At 53.2% G+C, this 15426-nt stretch overlaps 1 protein-coding gene across 2 annotated transcripts in view; it reads left to right on the top strand.

Annotated features, from left to right (window-relative positions):
- ZBTB16 (zinc finger and BTB domain containing 16) overlaps positions 1–15426 on the top strand; it is a 63509-nt gene that overhangs the window by 18687 nt on the left and 29396 nt on the right. For both annotated transcript variants that reach the window (XM_054086975.1, XM_054086976.1), the window contains exon 3: positions 13148–13245. In XM_054086975.1, coding sequence (XP_053942950.1) covers positions 13148–13245 — 98 coding nt within the window. The remainder of the gene's footprint in view (positions 1–13147; positions 13246–15426) is intronic.

The raw sequence follows: 15426 nt of genomic DNA, 5'->3' as shown, positions 1-15426 counted from the left end.
CTGGTGAGCGGGTTTCATTTCTGTAGAGGTTCCTCAACCCATGCTCACCTTGAGTTTCTCTTTTTTTTCCCTTTGGAGCTGTTTTGTAATGGATGTTTCTGGGCACAGAGCGCACCCTCATCACAACATCTCTCTTAAAGCACCTGTAGGGCCTTCCAAGATTTCTTATTTTTTTTCCAGGCGTGTTTAATCCGTACCAAATGGATGCGCTGAGGGGGCACAGCAAACGCTGGGCGAGCAGGTGGTGGTGTGATCGCTCCAGGTGGCTCATCTGAAACCTGCCTGCCCTGGGGTGCCCTCACTGGGACCACTGCCCCAGCATGACGAGCCTGGAGCTGACTCTGCTGGGCTTCGCTTGCCATCAAAGTGGGGTTTGCAGCCGGTTTGGGGTAAACCCCCTATTTTTCCCTCCTCTCCGCATATATGCTGGCCTTTCCTGCAAAGTGGAACTGGAAAACCTGGTGGGAACTTTGAGGCGAGTCGCTGGGTTTGTTGTTAAAAACCTACACGCACGCACCCCCCGCTCCTTTCCTTCCCCCCCTCCCCTCTTTTTTTTTGTAGCTTAGAAACCTCTCTTTGTGGCAGAAGGCTGGGAGGGTTTGAATACCACATGCAGGCGTAGGAGGCTGACTGAGACCATACGGCTTTATCATTCATTAATTCCTGTGCTCATTCATCCCCCTATTTAAACTTCTCTGTAAAGACGGGAGCTACAGATGGTCTTTTGGTACCCGCTTTAGCCTGCAGACCTCGACCCTGACAAAGGGGTACAGAGGGAGCAGCAGAGTGTACAAAATATTTCCAACCATTAGAAATCGAGGTCTCATTCACCAACAGCTCCTGTTTTGAAAGCGAATTTATGCGAGAGCATCATAACCCGCCAAATGGGGCATTGCCAAGAGTTGGGCTTAACTGAGGGGCAAGCGTTAGCTGCAGTTCTGCTGGCCGCAAACGCGCCTTAGAAACCAGAGGAGCAGCGGCGTTTCTTGGGCTGTGTCCTAGCTGATGAAGGGAAATGAAGATTGCTTTTTTTGCCTGCTTTGTTGTGGAGTCAGGTCACTGTTATCATTTTTCTTTAAGAACTTGTTGCTCTTAGGGTAGCCCCGGGCACAACACCACATCCCTGCCTGGGAATGGGAACTCGGAGCATGCGGAGCAGCGATGCTGTCATTGGGGCATCCTGTGGTACCTTGGGCTGGCTGATGATGTTCTCCTTGGTTTGCTTGCGCAGCAGCCACCGCATTCCCAGCGGGTCTGGGTGTTGCTTTTACGTGTGGTTGCAGTAACGTGCAGAGCCGGGGATGCGCTGGATGTGCGATGCTGGGAATACTGCCGACGGCTCCGCTACCTGCCCGTGGCCAAAGTGCTGTGGGTGATGAGAGTCCTGCGAAAGCAGGGGATGCGCAGGGCTCTCATTGTCTCTTGAGGTTGCCCAGGAGGTTCCGGGGCATGCAGAGATGCAGCTCATGCACAGGTGCATCCTCTTGTGCACTGGGTGGCCCGAGGGCAGCCCCCTGATCACCCGTGTGAGCTGTGGCAAGGAACCCAGCTAACGTAAACCTCCTCCTCCCGTGGTTACCCACCAAGTGGAGAAGGTTTTGGCCAACAGCTCCTGCCCGCTCCCCAGCCAGCGCGCTGTGTTAAAAGGCTTTGATGCCTCTCAGCACAGTGAAGGTCCATAGAGCCCAGGAAGTGCCCTTCAATCCTGGCATCACAGGGAATTTAGGGGGACTGCAGTTGTCCCCCTTGGCAGAGGAGGAATTGCCGGGCTCACCGGGGCGATTGGTAACGCAGGGGGAATGAGGGATTTCTCCTTAATAAGAACCCTCACCGCCTGCTGCCAAGGGGCTCCGAGTCCTGACCCTGCGCACAGCGCTCGCCGCGTACACTCGATCCTTTCCGTGGGAAAGTCGGGACCAAAAGTTTCCTCGCAGAAAAACCGCATCCTGCGATCTTGTTTTTATACATGCTGTGCTTAAATATTAACACCAATTGAGCAAATTGCCTTTTAACTGCCTTTATTTACTTTCATTAACGGTGTAATTTAAAAGCTCCCAAATTTGCATGGAACCTGTTGTGCACATTGGGGAGGGGGGGGTGAGGCTGCTCAGAAATGAATTAATCGTGAGCAAACCTCCTCGGGGAGGTCCTGAAGCGCCAGGACAGCACAGCAACGCCCAGGCTCGTCGGTTCGGGACAACGCGTACTTTTGGCCGGGGCCGGGGGGAGCAGAGCGTGCCGTCAGGGTTGGCGTCCCATTCGCGACTTGGCTCACCCAGAAGGTATTTATTTATTCTTCAGCAAAACATGTTGTAGGCTGAACAAAACTAATTACGCCAGAGCTAAAGGCAGCGCTCTCCCTGTTAATGCTCCAACATTGAAATTGTTGCAGAAAGTCAAAACATAAAGGAGAAAACTGCAAGTGTGGGGCCCTGGGATGCGATGCTGCCCACAGCCGTGGCATCAGCCTGCGTTGTTCTTCCCTGAGATGACAAGTTTCCAGCGTGGTTTCAGCCCGTGGTCACTCACTCCCCTCTGCGCAGATGTTTGTGTGGTTTTGGGAGCGGAGCCAACTCGAATGTGATGCAGGCAGCCCCGTGTGCTGCGCGGTGCCGTGTGGTTCCACCGGGACTCACGCTGCATGAGCTCTTTTTCACACCTTCTGCTTCCATTGTCCTTCCCGAAAAATATGTTTGCTGTAGGAGGGTTTCACTGTTGGGTGCACAGCAATGGCCTCGGTCCAAGCCTGGCTCCCCGCTCCATCCCAGCCGTCCCAACAGACACTGACCACTCCGACCGTGCTCCGTGCTCCCCCACGCTGCATGCACCACCCTTGTTTTAGCAGTAGTAAATCACGCCGGCGAAACGCTGATAACAAGCATTTTGTGTCTCTACCTTGAGAACTTGGGTGGAAAACCAGGCAGTTTGCACAAACAGCCTGCGTGAAAATGCTTGTTGTTCTCCGGGACGGCTGTCCCCGTGTTCCTGAGGATCTTGGTCCTTGCTGTCATCAGAGCATCCCGGGAAAGCACTTGGCATTTTCAAGAGGGGAAAAGGGCAGGGAGAAACACCCGTCTCTGTGTGGCGCTTCTGGTTCTGCTGGCGCTGGAATATGGTTCTAACTCTTGCGTTCGCAGGGGGAGCAGTTGGTGCCTGGAAGCGTTAGGGTGCCGTTTGTGCCAGGTGCCCATCTCCCGCTCCTGCCCAGCAATCCCAGCCCACACAAACCAAACACCAGCCTTGCACGGGTGCCGTCGCACCGGCCGGCAGCCCTGCATTGCCGGCAGCAGCGCCCGTACCGGCTCGGCTCCGTGCGGAACCCTCGGCAGGAGCCCTGCAGCGATGCTCCTTGGCTGGATGACGGTTACTGATGCCAACGCCAGATGAAAGCCTGGCCACACCGGGGCTTGGCACACCCAACTCGTCATCCCTGGGCTGCAGTGCCTCAGAGTCCCTCCCGTCGCTGCCATCTCCTCGCTCTGGGTGCTCTGGGCTCTCACCAAAGCCCAGCGCAGTTCAGATACGTTAATTTACTGACTTGACAAGGTGCGTGATGTTCATCTTCCGGCTTCTAATTGGAAATAATTAGTTCTTTGTCAGCTCTGGGAACTCCTGAGGAAGTGGTACAGACCCAGGCAAAAGCAGCTGTGCTGGTGGAGGGCAGGAGGAGACCAGGCTGCGGCCAGGAGAAGTCTTTGCAGAGCACGGCGTGTTCAGCCTGTCTGAGGGCATCTCTCTATGCCGAAGAAGGGCTGTGTAACAGCTGAGTCTTATGGTTTCATTAATCAAAGACACTTCCACTGCCCCTTTACAGCAACACAACTGCTGCGGCTGTCCCTCGCTGACAGCTCCCTAATTCATCTTCCCCGGGAAGGCGGGGGGACCTGCTGCCACGCTCCGCTCGCGCCACGGAGGCTGCAGCCACCACGCGGTTTTGATGCCACGGTTGCGTGCGTGTAAGAGGTATAAGACCCGGCACTTGGCAGGGTCTTACGTGGAGGCAAGTGTTATCCCTTTGCCCTACACCTGCAAAACACTCCAAGAAAGAAATGCAGGCTCTGCAGGTTGTCAGAGGATATTTTGGCAGTCGCCAGCCTTCATCCCGAGGTGGGGAAGGTGGGAAATGGAAATGGGTGTTGTGGCATGTGCAATACATTCTTAAAGAGGAGACTCTGAGTAGCTCTCACCGTGGCTTTGGCAGGTTGGTCCCCTTGTGTTCTTTCCAGGCTTTCCAAGCCCACTTGACGAGGGAACACTTTGGAAGTCGGTGAGCCAAGGTGAGCCAGTCTGGGGAGACCCCTGGCCGGGCCCCTGCACGTGCTGCTGCAGAGGGAATCGCTTGGGGTTCTTCCTGTCCCCTGACTGAGGGAGGAATCTGTGCTCATGCCCAAAATATGGGTGTAACGCCCAGTCGTGCACCTGCAGGTCACATCCCAGGAGCCCACAGCCTGGAGCAGCCCTGCTGCGGCACACGGAGCCGGGGGGGAACAGCAGGGCGGAGTGGGGCAGCCTTAATTCTTGCCACAAAAACACAACATTTTGGAGTTGCTAATAATAAGAAAGTATTTTCATCAAAAGCTCTTTATTCATCTGTGTGCTGACATCTGGAGAGCGGAGATAGATATTTTCCTTAAGACTGTATTTCCAAGCCATGAGCTCTTCCCTGGCTGTTAATTAATCCTTTGTAGTTTAGCGACTGATGAAATCATGACTCTATGAAATTTTAATCCTTGTGCTGTATAGGCACAGCCGACATTATCAGAGGACCCCAGGTGTGTGCTTGAAATTAGTTTGTTGAATCTCTTGCATATTTGATTACCTTATAAAACTCCTTGGGATCTGGGCCGCTCGCTGGAAAGACGGCGTTTGCCTCTAATTTGCGCCCGTTCCTGGCTGCAATTCCCAGCTGGGCTGGTGGGAGAGGGGGCTGCAAACAGGGATGCGCCAGGGATGGCGGCATCGTCAACATCATCTCTGTAATGAGGTGAGAGGTGGGAGGCACGTGGCTCTCTGCTGGGAGCTTCTACTGTGGATTTATTTCATCCAGCGCGAGGGACCCAAAGGAGCTGCCGGGGAGGGAAGGCAGGAAGGGAAATATGTGCATCCTGCAAGGAGTAAGCACGGCTGGAGGAATGGGATTGGGACTCTTGGGAGAAGTGAGTGCTGCGTTAAACTCGCTGGGAAAAGAAAGCTGAGCATAGTGCCGATGGGAAGTCATCGGAGGGGGACACAGGGCTGTCCCCTCCTGTCCCGGGGAGGCTGCTCCCGCTCCTTGAAAATGAACTCAGCGCAGGGAAGTGGCTCCCGGGCTCATGCCAGCTCATCCCTGTGGCAGCCCTGGGAGTACCACCCAGTTTCAGATGCGTGTCCAGCCTCGTCCCTGCAGCTGGGTCATTGGAGAAACTGGAGATTTTAAATATCCCTGTCCTAAAATTGTCCTCCTTATGTAAATTCATTGCTCCAGCGTCCTGTTAGCATCTCCACTCTCCTCTGTTCCCTACTTTTGGCTCCTTGGGGACTTTTGCTGTCTCCTCAGGGCTCAAGGACCTGCAATGATGATGCTGCCTGGACCACCTCAGGACCCTTTCCAGCATCTCCTCGCAGAGAACGCTGTGCTAAACACTTTCCCTGTGTCCTACCCGGATAGGTTCATGTTGGGAGGGATGAGCAGCCAAGGCTGGTGCCTTGCTGCTTGCGGACGGTGCTGGTGCTCCAGCCGCACACGTGCTGCTAAGGAAACCAGATGATGAATATATTTTTAAACTTGGAATCCGTGAACCGCTTATTATTTCTGAATTAGGAATCAAAACATCTGAATAATCACGCTGCCACTGCGGCAGATGCGCTCGGCTAAGGTCACTTGGCTTTTTTGTCACAATTCCGTAAGGATAAGCTCCCTGCGTTCCGCCTGACGCTGCTGACACCCCTGTCGTGTCGGCTCGGCACGACGGCCGCAGCCTGTGGTGCGCAGTGCGTCTGCGTCGCCAGATGCCCGGGGAAGGGGGTGGTGATTTTGGGTGGCTAAATTCCCGCTGGTTGGTTTAAGCGGGGCTGCATGTGTTGTGATGTGTTAGCACCTTGGTGCCTGCGCTCCAGCCCTCTGCTGAAAATAAGACCTTTTGGAACTTTTTGCATCTTTCTGGGTTATCAGCGGCGATGCCCCATGGGAGTCGTTCCCAGGGCCAACAGGAGCTGCTGCTCCCGGCACCATCACGGAGCAGGCCTTCCGTACAGACAGCACCGTACCAAATCCCCAGATCCACCTAGGTCTGGAGCTGGGGCAACATCTGTTCCCGCGTGGTCTGGTCGCGGATCCATCTGAAGGCTCTCCATCCATGCTCATCCCATCCAACGTGAGCCCCTGGACCCCCTCGCTCGAGGGGGCAGAAACAGAAGGTGCTGCGGCTGAACTGCACAAAGAGAGCTCCTAGGGAGAAGCTCTATCCCGGGAAATCCTATGCAATAATGATTATTGAATGAATAGTGGTCACCTGAGCCCAGGGAATTGGAATAAATTATAACTAATAATAATCTTTATGTTGCCTGATTTGCTGTGGCCGGTTCCTCTCTTCCCAGCCTGTGGGCCTGGAAGCGCACGCTGCTCCGGGAAGGCTGTTGGGAGCAGCCAGTGGGAGCTGCTGCCCTTGGGCAGCATTTATTAGTGTTTGTTTATGGACGGGTCTAAAAAAAGAAGTAAAGTGAGCTTTTGGCATTTTGTGCTTGGTTTTTATGTAAGGTAAGGGATCCTTTCCTCGGTTTTTGGGCAAAGGGGAAGCGGCATCGTGATGAAATGATGTCACGGCACTGCATCTGGTTTAAGCTCATGAGTTGGCTCACGGTAAATATAAATATTGTACAGACGGGGAGTTTTAGTGCTCTCTATTGATGGCTGTCCCCTCCCTCTTCTCTCAGAAATAGTAAAATCTTTATTTCCAGCTCCTGTAAGATTTATTTAAATTTTTTTTTTTTTTTTTTGGAGCAGTGATGGTGGTTTGAGGGCAGTTTGTTTATTTATTTTTTTTCCCCCTACTTAATTTATTAAACCGAAAGGAAGGTCTCGGCTCCCTTCCCCCTTCCCCATGCCCTTAATAGCTCTCCCTGCTATTTTAATCCTCCGAGCTGGGAGCTGGGGGCCAAGCGGTGGCTGCGCAGGAGCCGAGCCTCCCCTGCCCCACGTCCCGCGCTAGCAGCCCGGTGACTCCGAGCATCGTAAATAATCGTGTCAGGGGAAATCGCCCTCTGCGCCGCGCGGATGTACAGCTCTTATCGGAGGATGTACAGCGTGGTGTTTGCAGGCGGCTCGTTGCCCACTGACCTTGGCTTTCTGCGAGATCCCCACCGCAAATGAGATGCTGCACCGCCGCTTGGATCTTGATAAAATAGATCAGGGGATGAATTGATTTTCATATCGATTTCACCCGGGCGAGGGAGGCGCGGGTGGAAATCGGGCGGTGGGGAGGGTTTTGGTGAATTCTTTAGCCTGGTTGTGCTGGGAATGTGAAGCCGTCCTGGTCCCAGTTTGCCTGCCCGGTGCTTGATGCCGTGCATCGCAGCGGGATCATCCCGGCCGGCAGCCGCCCCTCCAGCGGGCACCGCAGTTACAGCCCGGTATAAATAAAATCAGAAGGCACCTATAAAACTCTGTTATTGCTGCGGCACAAAGTTAGAACCGCTTGAGGTTTCTGCTCCCTGGCTCTCGCGCACAGCAATGAATATTTTATAGGAAAGGAAATACTTAGCGTCTGAATCTTTTTATAGCGCTGCTGTTCCCGCGAGTGGTAACCTGCCCCTCGCCCTCCACACCCGCGTTCAGGGGCTCAACCCGGCGTCTTCTGGTTCCACGTCCCTGGAAAGTGCAGTGGGATGGGATGAAACGCAGTGGGATGGGATGGAATGCAGAGGTGAAAATAGCGGGATGGGGGGAAACACAGGGATGAAACGCAGCAGGACAGGGTGAAACGCAGTGGGACGAGGGGCTCAACCTGTTGCACAGGCATCAGGAGATGCAGGCAAACCCACTGCAAAATTCACGAGGACTGGTTTCTGTCTGTTCCTTTCACTTTCAAGTCGGTGCAAGTCTCTCTGTGTTGCGTTAAGGCATATTTTTCTCTTGCTTTTAACTTACGAGGACTCTGAGGTTTTGCATACGTCACACCAGCCTTGGGATCCTCCCGCTCTGTTTGAACTGGTTGCCAAAACATGGATCAGGAGGGATGTGGGCAGTGATTTGTGAACCTCCAAAGACCATTGGCATTGATTTCCCAAGGCCGGGCTGCGTGGCAGCGGTATGGAGCCGTACATTCCACACTCTGCTCCAGTCTTTGCCTCCAAATTCTCCGCTTCAACAGGTATGAAGCAAAGCTCTGCCATGCTAGAGCCTTTCCTTGGCAATGAGGGGGTTTGCCTTTCCGTGGTAGCCGGTTGCCCTGCCAAGCTGCGCCCCAGCCCGGAGATGACAAAGTGCCCTTTAGTTAATTGCAGAACGGATCGCCTGGAGTTAAAAGTTCTGATTTATACGACTGTGGCTCTAACTGCTCAATAACACAGGCCCGTAATCTACTTTCATTTCAAACAGAAGGGTGATTTATGGGGCAGCATGCCGCTTTAGCTCAGAAATGAGGTGTTCAACATATGCTCTGTTGACATAAATTTGGAATTTATCGCTCCTGTCAAAACTGCCTGTTGGACAAAGGTGCGCATTAAGGCAATAAATGGCTCGGAATAGTTTTCTGTCAAATTTCCTAACCATTGTGTTCACTCTGTTTGAGAGGAAAAAATACACTCTTAAAAGTAATCAAACAACCAAAAGCCATGTGTCTTGTTTGGCACGGAGGGAGGGGGTCTCCTCCCCGCCTCCCAAAAGGGCAGCAGGGAGAGGCCAGGACACCAGAGCTCCTTAAATAAAAGCAGCAGAAGGTGGGTTTGTGCAGGTTTTTAAGCAGGCAGGGCAGGAGTTTGCTGACAGCATCAGAGGCCACTTACGATGGTCCTTAGGTCCTGGGGTTGTGCTGGTACCTGCACCCCGGGATGCTCCACTGAGCTCCTGCATCCTCCAGGAGCGGGCAGCGGCGTTTGCCACCGATCCTGGCCTTTTCACACAAAGCACCCTGTGGGGAAAACTCATAATTTTTACACCGCGCGGTCTCGCTGGAGTCGCCGTCCCTTTGAAGTGCTTTTTGCGGGGCATTTACAGGCCTTTTTAATTACCGGCAGCTTGCGAGGGGCCAGCCTCCCGCCCGGCTTTTGTTTGCTGGTGCTGGGTGGGGAGGGGGTATCGCCCCATGGTTGGTTTATATCCCGCCTGGAGAGCCCTTCGCCGAACATCCCCACGGGCCCTTGCTCAAGAAGTTCGGTCCCGGCCCTTGGATGCCCCACCACAAGCATCCTCGTAGCCCTGGCAAACTTCTGTGCTGGACCATCCTCCAGGAAAAGCTCACAACCTGGAGGCTTCGCTTGGTTTCGTGTTTCTGTGTCCCTCAAACATTGCATCGAGAAGGAATTGCAGAGGAAAACTGTCTTTTTTTTTTATTAAAAAAAAGGCACTTTCCTTAATTGCTGCTGCTCTCCATCCAACAAGAATCTTCTTGGCTGAGTTGCTTGTAAGGATCTTGCAGGAGAAAAGAAGTATGTGAAGAGCGATTTCAGAATCAGGTTGGAATAATAATGCAGAGTTTATTCATTTACGTTCAAGTAGCGTCACTGAGCAGTGCTGTATTTTATCATCTTTAACTTCTCCCCCCCCTTTCTAGAGGCACAACTTCAGAAGCACATATTGATCTTTCCCCTCAGATCTTAACTGCCCGAGCAGCCGTAATACCTTGCTTACATCTGCCAGGTTTTTGTGCCGTTTTGCAACATCTCTTTAATCCGGCGAGCAGAAATAGAACATTTCAATCATATTTTGCTACCAGGAAACCGAGCAGATAAAGCGCTTTAAGACCTTGTTGAAAGGGACTGTGCAAGATGGCGAGCGATAAGATCGTCCTATAAGCAGGCGCCGAATGGAAAACTTTTGTTGCTGTGGAAATTTGTTGATAGAGATATTGCAAATAAATTACTCAGTGAGCACCCCAGCGCGTTGAAACGACGAGGAGGTTACGCGGCAAGGGGAAATCGCAGGGCCTGAGTTGGATGGAGATGCCAGCTTCCAGGGACCAGTGAGACCAGTGGGCTCCTTGCTCCCATGTTTTCCCCCCTCCTTGCTGGGGAAGGTGGGAGAGGGTGTCTTATCCCCACACCCGTTTCTCAGACCCTGCTTGGCATCAAGTGCCGTTTTCCAGCTTGCCGTTACGGGGGCAGGAATAGATTGCTGCGCCTGGGGAGGTGATTGCAATCTCATAGAATCATGGAATGGGTTGGAAGGGACCCCAAAGCCCATTCAGTCCCACCCCCTGCCATGGGCAGGGACACCTCCCACTGGATCAGGGGCTCCAAGCCCCATCCAACCTGGCCTGGAACCCCTCCAGGGATGGGGCAGCCACCACTGCTCTGGGCAACCTGGGCCAGGGCCTCCCCACCCGCACAAGAAAACATTTCTTCCTAAGATCTTATCTCATTCTTCCCCTCTTTTAGCTGAAAAACATTCCCCTCATCCTCTCCTTGCACTTGCTGCGCAAGAGCAGGAATTTCACCCATATTGCCTTGACTTTTTGGGATCAGTGCTGGGAGCAACTGGGAGCAGTTGTGTTTGCTGTTATTTCTACAGGCTTGGGTGATGCAGAGAAAGGAAGCCTCTCCTTTGGTTTCTGCTCTGTTTCCTGACACTTACTTTAAAAAAAAACTCAAAAAATCCCAAGTTTCACTCGCGCTAATTAACCAAACACACTTCAATTCACTGAAAAGGCGCCCTGGCCTCCAAGAGGCGAGCGCTGCAATGCTGGCACAGAGGATTCCGTGCTCTTCCTACCAAAGGGATTTAAACCCAGCACTGAGAGCGGAACCGAGCTCAGCCCGAGCCGGGGAGGTGTGACAGGCACGTCCCTAATTAAAAATGCAAAATGAGAAGGTTGTCACTTATTTAGCTGACTTCTTGGCAGCACGAGTCTGTCAGGAGGCTGGTGTGTTATTTATTTTCGCAAGGCGGATAAATCCTTTGGATTGTAAACCTTCTTGGCCTGAATTCGTGCATGACTCTTAATCCTCCGCTATGACACAGTGAATTCAGGACAAGCCTGATTAATAATTACATTATACAGCAAAGTCGAGAGTTGAAACCAACTCCTCCTCTTTTCCTCTCCGCTCCCTTTCAGCTCCATAGCGTTTCCTACTGCAGACATCGTGAGGTCTCCTTTGCAGTCCGGCATCCCTGTAAAGTGGGATACGTACGGGATGCAGGGCCGGCTCCATGCAAGGAAAGTGGACTCTGTGTGCCATGGGGCAGGGGAAATTTTAGGGCTCCGGACCCTCCGCCGCTGCAGGTGATGCTCTGGCTGGGGCTCAATGAAGCAACACCTTCACATTGGTGGCAGGAAATAAAGCTTCTGCAAAGCTCCCTCTCCCCGCAGCCCAACCCATGCGTGGAAGGCGAGTGGTCTTTGCAGCACTGCGTGTCCGAGGCTGAGCGCTCCCGCGGGAGCAGCAAAGGGAGGGGAAGGTCGGTCCAGCCTTGGACAAGACCGCTTCTGTTTTGTCTTTGGCAACAAGGCAATAAAAATACGCTCGTCTTGTTGCAGAGTGATGATAAATGGTGGATGCGATCAGAGGTCGGCACACAGCGATGTGCTGTGTTACTCCTCAAACACATACAAATACTTCTCTGTTTACAGCATCCGATTTTGAAACTTTGCACGTGCTCCCGTGGCGAGCCCGTCGGTACAAGCGGCTCACATGAACTGCGGTGTGGCTGGCGGGCAGCAGCCAGCGCACTTGGCTGGAAGCATTTGGGGCTTGGGGGCTTGTTATCAGCGCTGCTGTCGAGAGCAGAGCTGGGTTGTTTTGCAAAAGCATCCATTTATCACCAGCTGATGTGGTGAAATCAAGCAACAAGTGCCCATTCCAGGCATTTCGGGGGCTGCGCGATGTCCCTCCACATGCTTGGAGCAGCAGTGGTTCTTTGGGATGAGCTTTGGGATGATCCACTGGCAGAGGCTGCCCAGGGAGGGGGTTGAGTCGCCTTCCCTGGAGGTGTTTAAGGGATGGGTGGATGAGGTGCTGAGGGGCATGGTTTAGGGAGTGTTAGGAATGGTTGGACTCAATGATCCAGCGGGTCCTTTCCAACCTAGTGATTCTATGATTCCTCTGCAGGTGGCCCTAAATGGTGGGGGAAATGGGTTTGCAATGCCCTTGAGTGGCAGTGACAGCTCTGGGAGCGAGGTGGAGGTGGGGTGGTTGGTCATCGTAGCCTTGGACAATACTCTTGTCCAGGTCAGTGCAAATGCTACCTGTTCAAGGTTGTCTTATTTGATAGGGACCTCTTGTCTTTGCTACCCAAAGACAGAGCATCGACACCTCCACAGCAAAGAGAGGAAAATAACATGGGTTTGGCTGTTGTGGCCAAGCCCAGCACCCGCTGCCCGTGATGGCAAAGGTGGGGGAGATGCTGTGACCGATGCCCAAGCCCCACCCCTGCTCCCCAGGTTGCTGGGGATGCTCGGCCCTGCGGTGTGATGCAGGATGGGTGCTGCAGCTCTGCTGCCGCAGCCGGGAGGTTGCGCAATGCGCCCGGGCGTAGCTCAGGCTGTGCCTCGTGGTGCCAGGAAACGGCGAGTGCCATGTTTCCTGTTTGCTCGCTGGCAGCGAGGGTTCTGCTTGTCATCTGTGTCATGCTGAATTGGGATGGAAATTGGGATTCAGTTAGAAATGCATATAAGCAACCTCTTAAATTCTTTTGTGGAGTACAGTGTCCCTTTCAAAAACGCTTGCTGTGTGGGGAAGACTTTTGCCAACCCATACTTTGCATTAACTCCAGATTCAGATCTGTTTGGTTTACTAAAGGAATCCAACTGCAGTGATGATAGCAAACATCAAACAGCAGAAGGTGATCTCATCAGCTCTGGGCTGTCACACAGGGCCTCCTGTGCACACCCTTCTCACACCAGAACCAATTTGGGGCGATGCGTTGGTTGCCTGAAATGTCAGAAGTTTCCCGGCGTTGTTTTGGATAACCTTTCCCTGCACGCAGGACTGACCCTTCTCTCTTCTCCCCTAGGAAGCTGCACAGCGGAATGAAGACTTATGGATGCGAACTGTGCGGGAAGCGTTTCCTGGACAGCTTGCGGCTGCGAATGCACTTACTGGCTCACTCAGGTGCGTTGGCAGGGATGCTCGGGGCAGGTTGGGGGGATGCTCTCCGTGCCCACCCAGGGATGCTGCAGCCTCTCGTCTAGAGGCAATGCATGCAGCGCTGCTGGACCTTTCCCAGGACAGTGCATTGCGAACTCGTTCTGCAGTGCCCAGTAATTTGATTTATTTAAATTTTCTTTTTTTGGAGTTTGTTTTCAAATCCTTAATTAGAGAAATATTTTCCGGGCTAAGCAGCTCAAAATAACAAACTCTACGTACCGCGCGGTTCCTTGGTGTCCTCACAGCACAGGCATCACCTTCGCTTCAGCTCCTGTGCGCATCCTGGCATCGTGTTCCTCGCATACAGGCGCCCGCCGCAGTTTCATTAGCAAAACTGCTGTGGAATTAGGCATCTTCTGCCTAATGAATCTAACGAGCAGGTTCACATGTTGCAGGCCCTTTAATTAAATAGATAGGGAAGGACTGGAGCACTGCGCTGGTGGGAAGGCTTGTGCTCTGCAAGTCAATGTAGGCTGATGTTCCTGTTAGGCGTGCAGCCCCTCAGACAGCAGTGAATAAAATGCAGGCGGCCACCGGACCTCTTTGGTGGAACACAGGTGGGAATCCCTGTTCCCCTCATTTCAGGGCGGATCTCTTGGGGTGGAAGATGCTGCCTGGGGGGAGCTTCGCAAGGAAAATATTTTATATTTTTATATGTATCTGTATCTGTTTTCCCCAGTACGTTCGTAGTTCTGGGGTGCAGGATGCTGGTCCCCAGGATACTGATCCTCATCCAACAATGGGGTGCAGGATGCTGGTCCCCAGGATACTGATCCTCATCCAACATTGGGGTGCAGGATGCTGGTCCCCAGGATACTGATCCTCTTCCAACATTGGGGTGCAGGATGCTGGTCCCCAGGATACTGATCCTCATCCAACAATGGGGTGCAGGATGCTGGTCCCCAGGATACTGATCCTCGTCCAACATTGGGGTGCAGGATGCTGGTCCCCAGGATACTGATCCTCATCCAGCAATGGGATGCAGGATGCTGGTCCCCAGGATACTGATCCTCATCCAACAATGGGATGCAGGATGCTGGTCCCCAGGATACTGATCCTCATCCAACATTGGGGTGCAGGATGCTGATCCCCAGGATACTGATCCTCTTCCAACATTGGGGTGCAGGATGCTGATCCCCAGGATAGTGATCCTCATCCAGCGTTGGGGTGCAGGATGCTGGTCCCTGGGATGCTGGTCCCCCTCTGCATTGACATGGAGGATGCTAGGACGCAGGATGCTGGTCCTTCTCAGCACTGGGATGCAGGATGCTGGTCCTCAGGATGCTGGACTCCCGTGACCCTGGAGTGCCCAGAGAGGTGGTGGAGTCCCCATCCCTGGAGTTATTTAAAGGACAGGTAGATGAGGTGCTCAGGGACTTGTTTTAGGGGCAGATAGGAACGATTGGACTTGATGATCCTACAGGTCTTTTCCAACCTAATGATTCTATGATTCTATGATACCGGTCCTCTCCCAGGTCCGGGGTGCAGGGTGGTAGTATACTCTCCCAGTGCTGAGATGTGGAATACTGGTCCCTGGTATAGATGCTGGTGCCCCCCGACATTGGGGTGCAGGATGGTGGTATCTCCCCACAAATACTGTGGTGCAGGATGCTGGTTTCCCCACCAGTGCTGGTCCCCGGGATGCTGGTCCCCCCCTTCCAGTGCTGGCGCACGCGGCTCATGTTTATTACGGTCGCTTTGGCTCTCGGCCCGTCCCTGGCGGGCGGCCAGCTTTGTGGGTACAGTATGTACAGTGCGCGCCGAGCCAAGCTTGTCATCATGCAGGATTAATTATTATTTTTATTTTTTTTTCATTTTTTTTTCAACCCGGCGAGGGCGGGGAGCAGGGAGAGCTTTGCCCTGCGCTCGCAAACAACCGCCGCGAATTCCAGCACTGTTATTTATTAAAGCAGGAGACCTTTGCACCTCTCCCCTCGCCTCCCCTCCTCCGCCAGCCTGGGATGCAACGAGGTTTTGCCGGAGCAGCGGCACAAGGGCTTGTTTTCGGTATAGCAGTGTTCCAAAGGTGCTTGCCTTCGCATCCATGTTTAATTGGGAATTTGCCCCATGGGAGAGCATGGCGGTGGAATGGCTTGTGCCCCATTGGCACCCCCTCATTCAGCAGCCTTCCCTGCCAAAGGCAGC

The sequence above is a fragment of the Cuculus canorus genome, chromosome 23, assembly GCF_017976375.1.
Source record: "Cuculus canorus isolate bCucCan1 chromosome 23, bCucCan1.pri, whole genome shotgun sequence".
Classification (NCBI taxonomy): Eukaryota; Metazoa; Chordata; class Aves; order Cuculiformes; family Cuculidae; genus Cuculus; species Cuculus canorus.
Note: the sequence above shows the minus strand (reverse complement) of the source record. Positions and strands in the feature narration are given on the sequence as shown.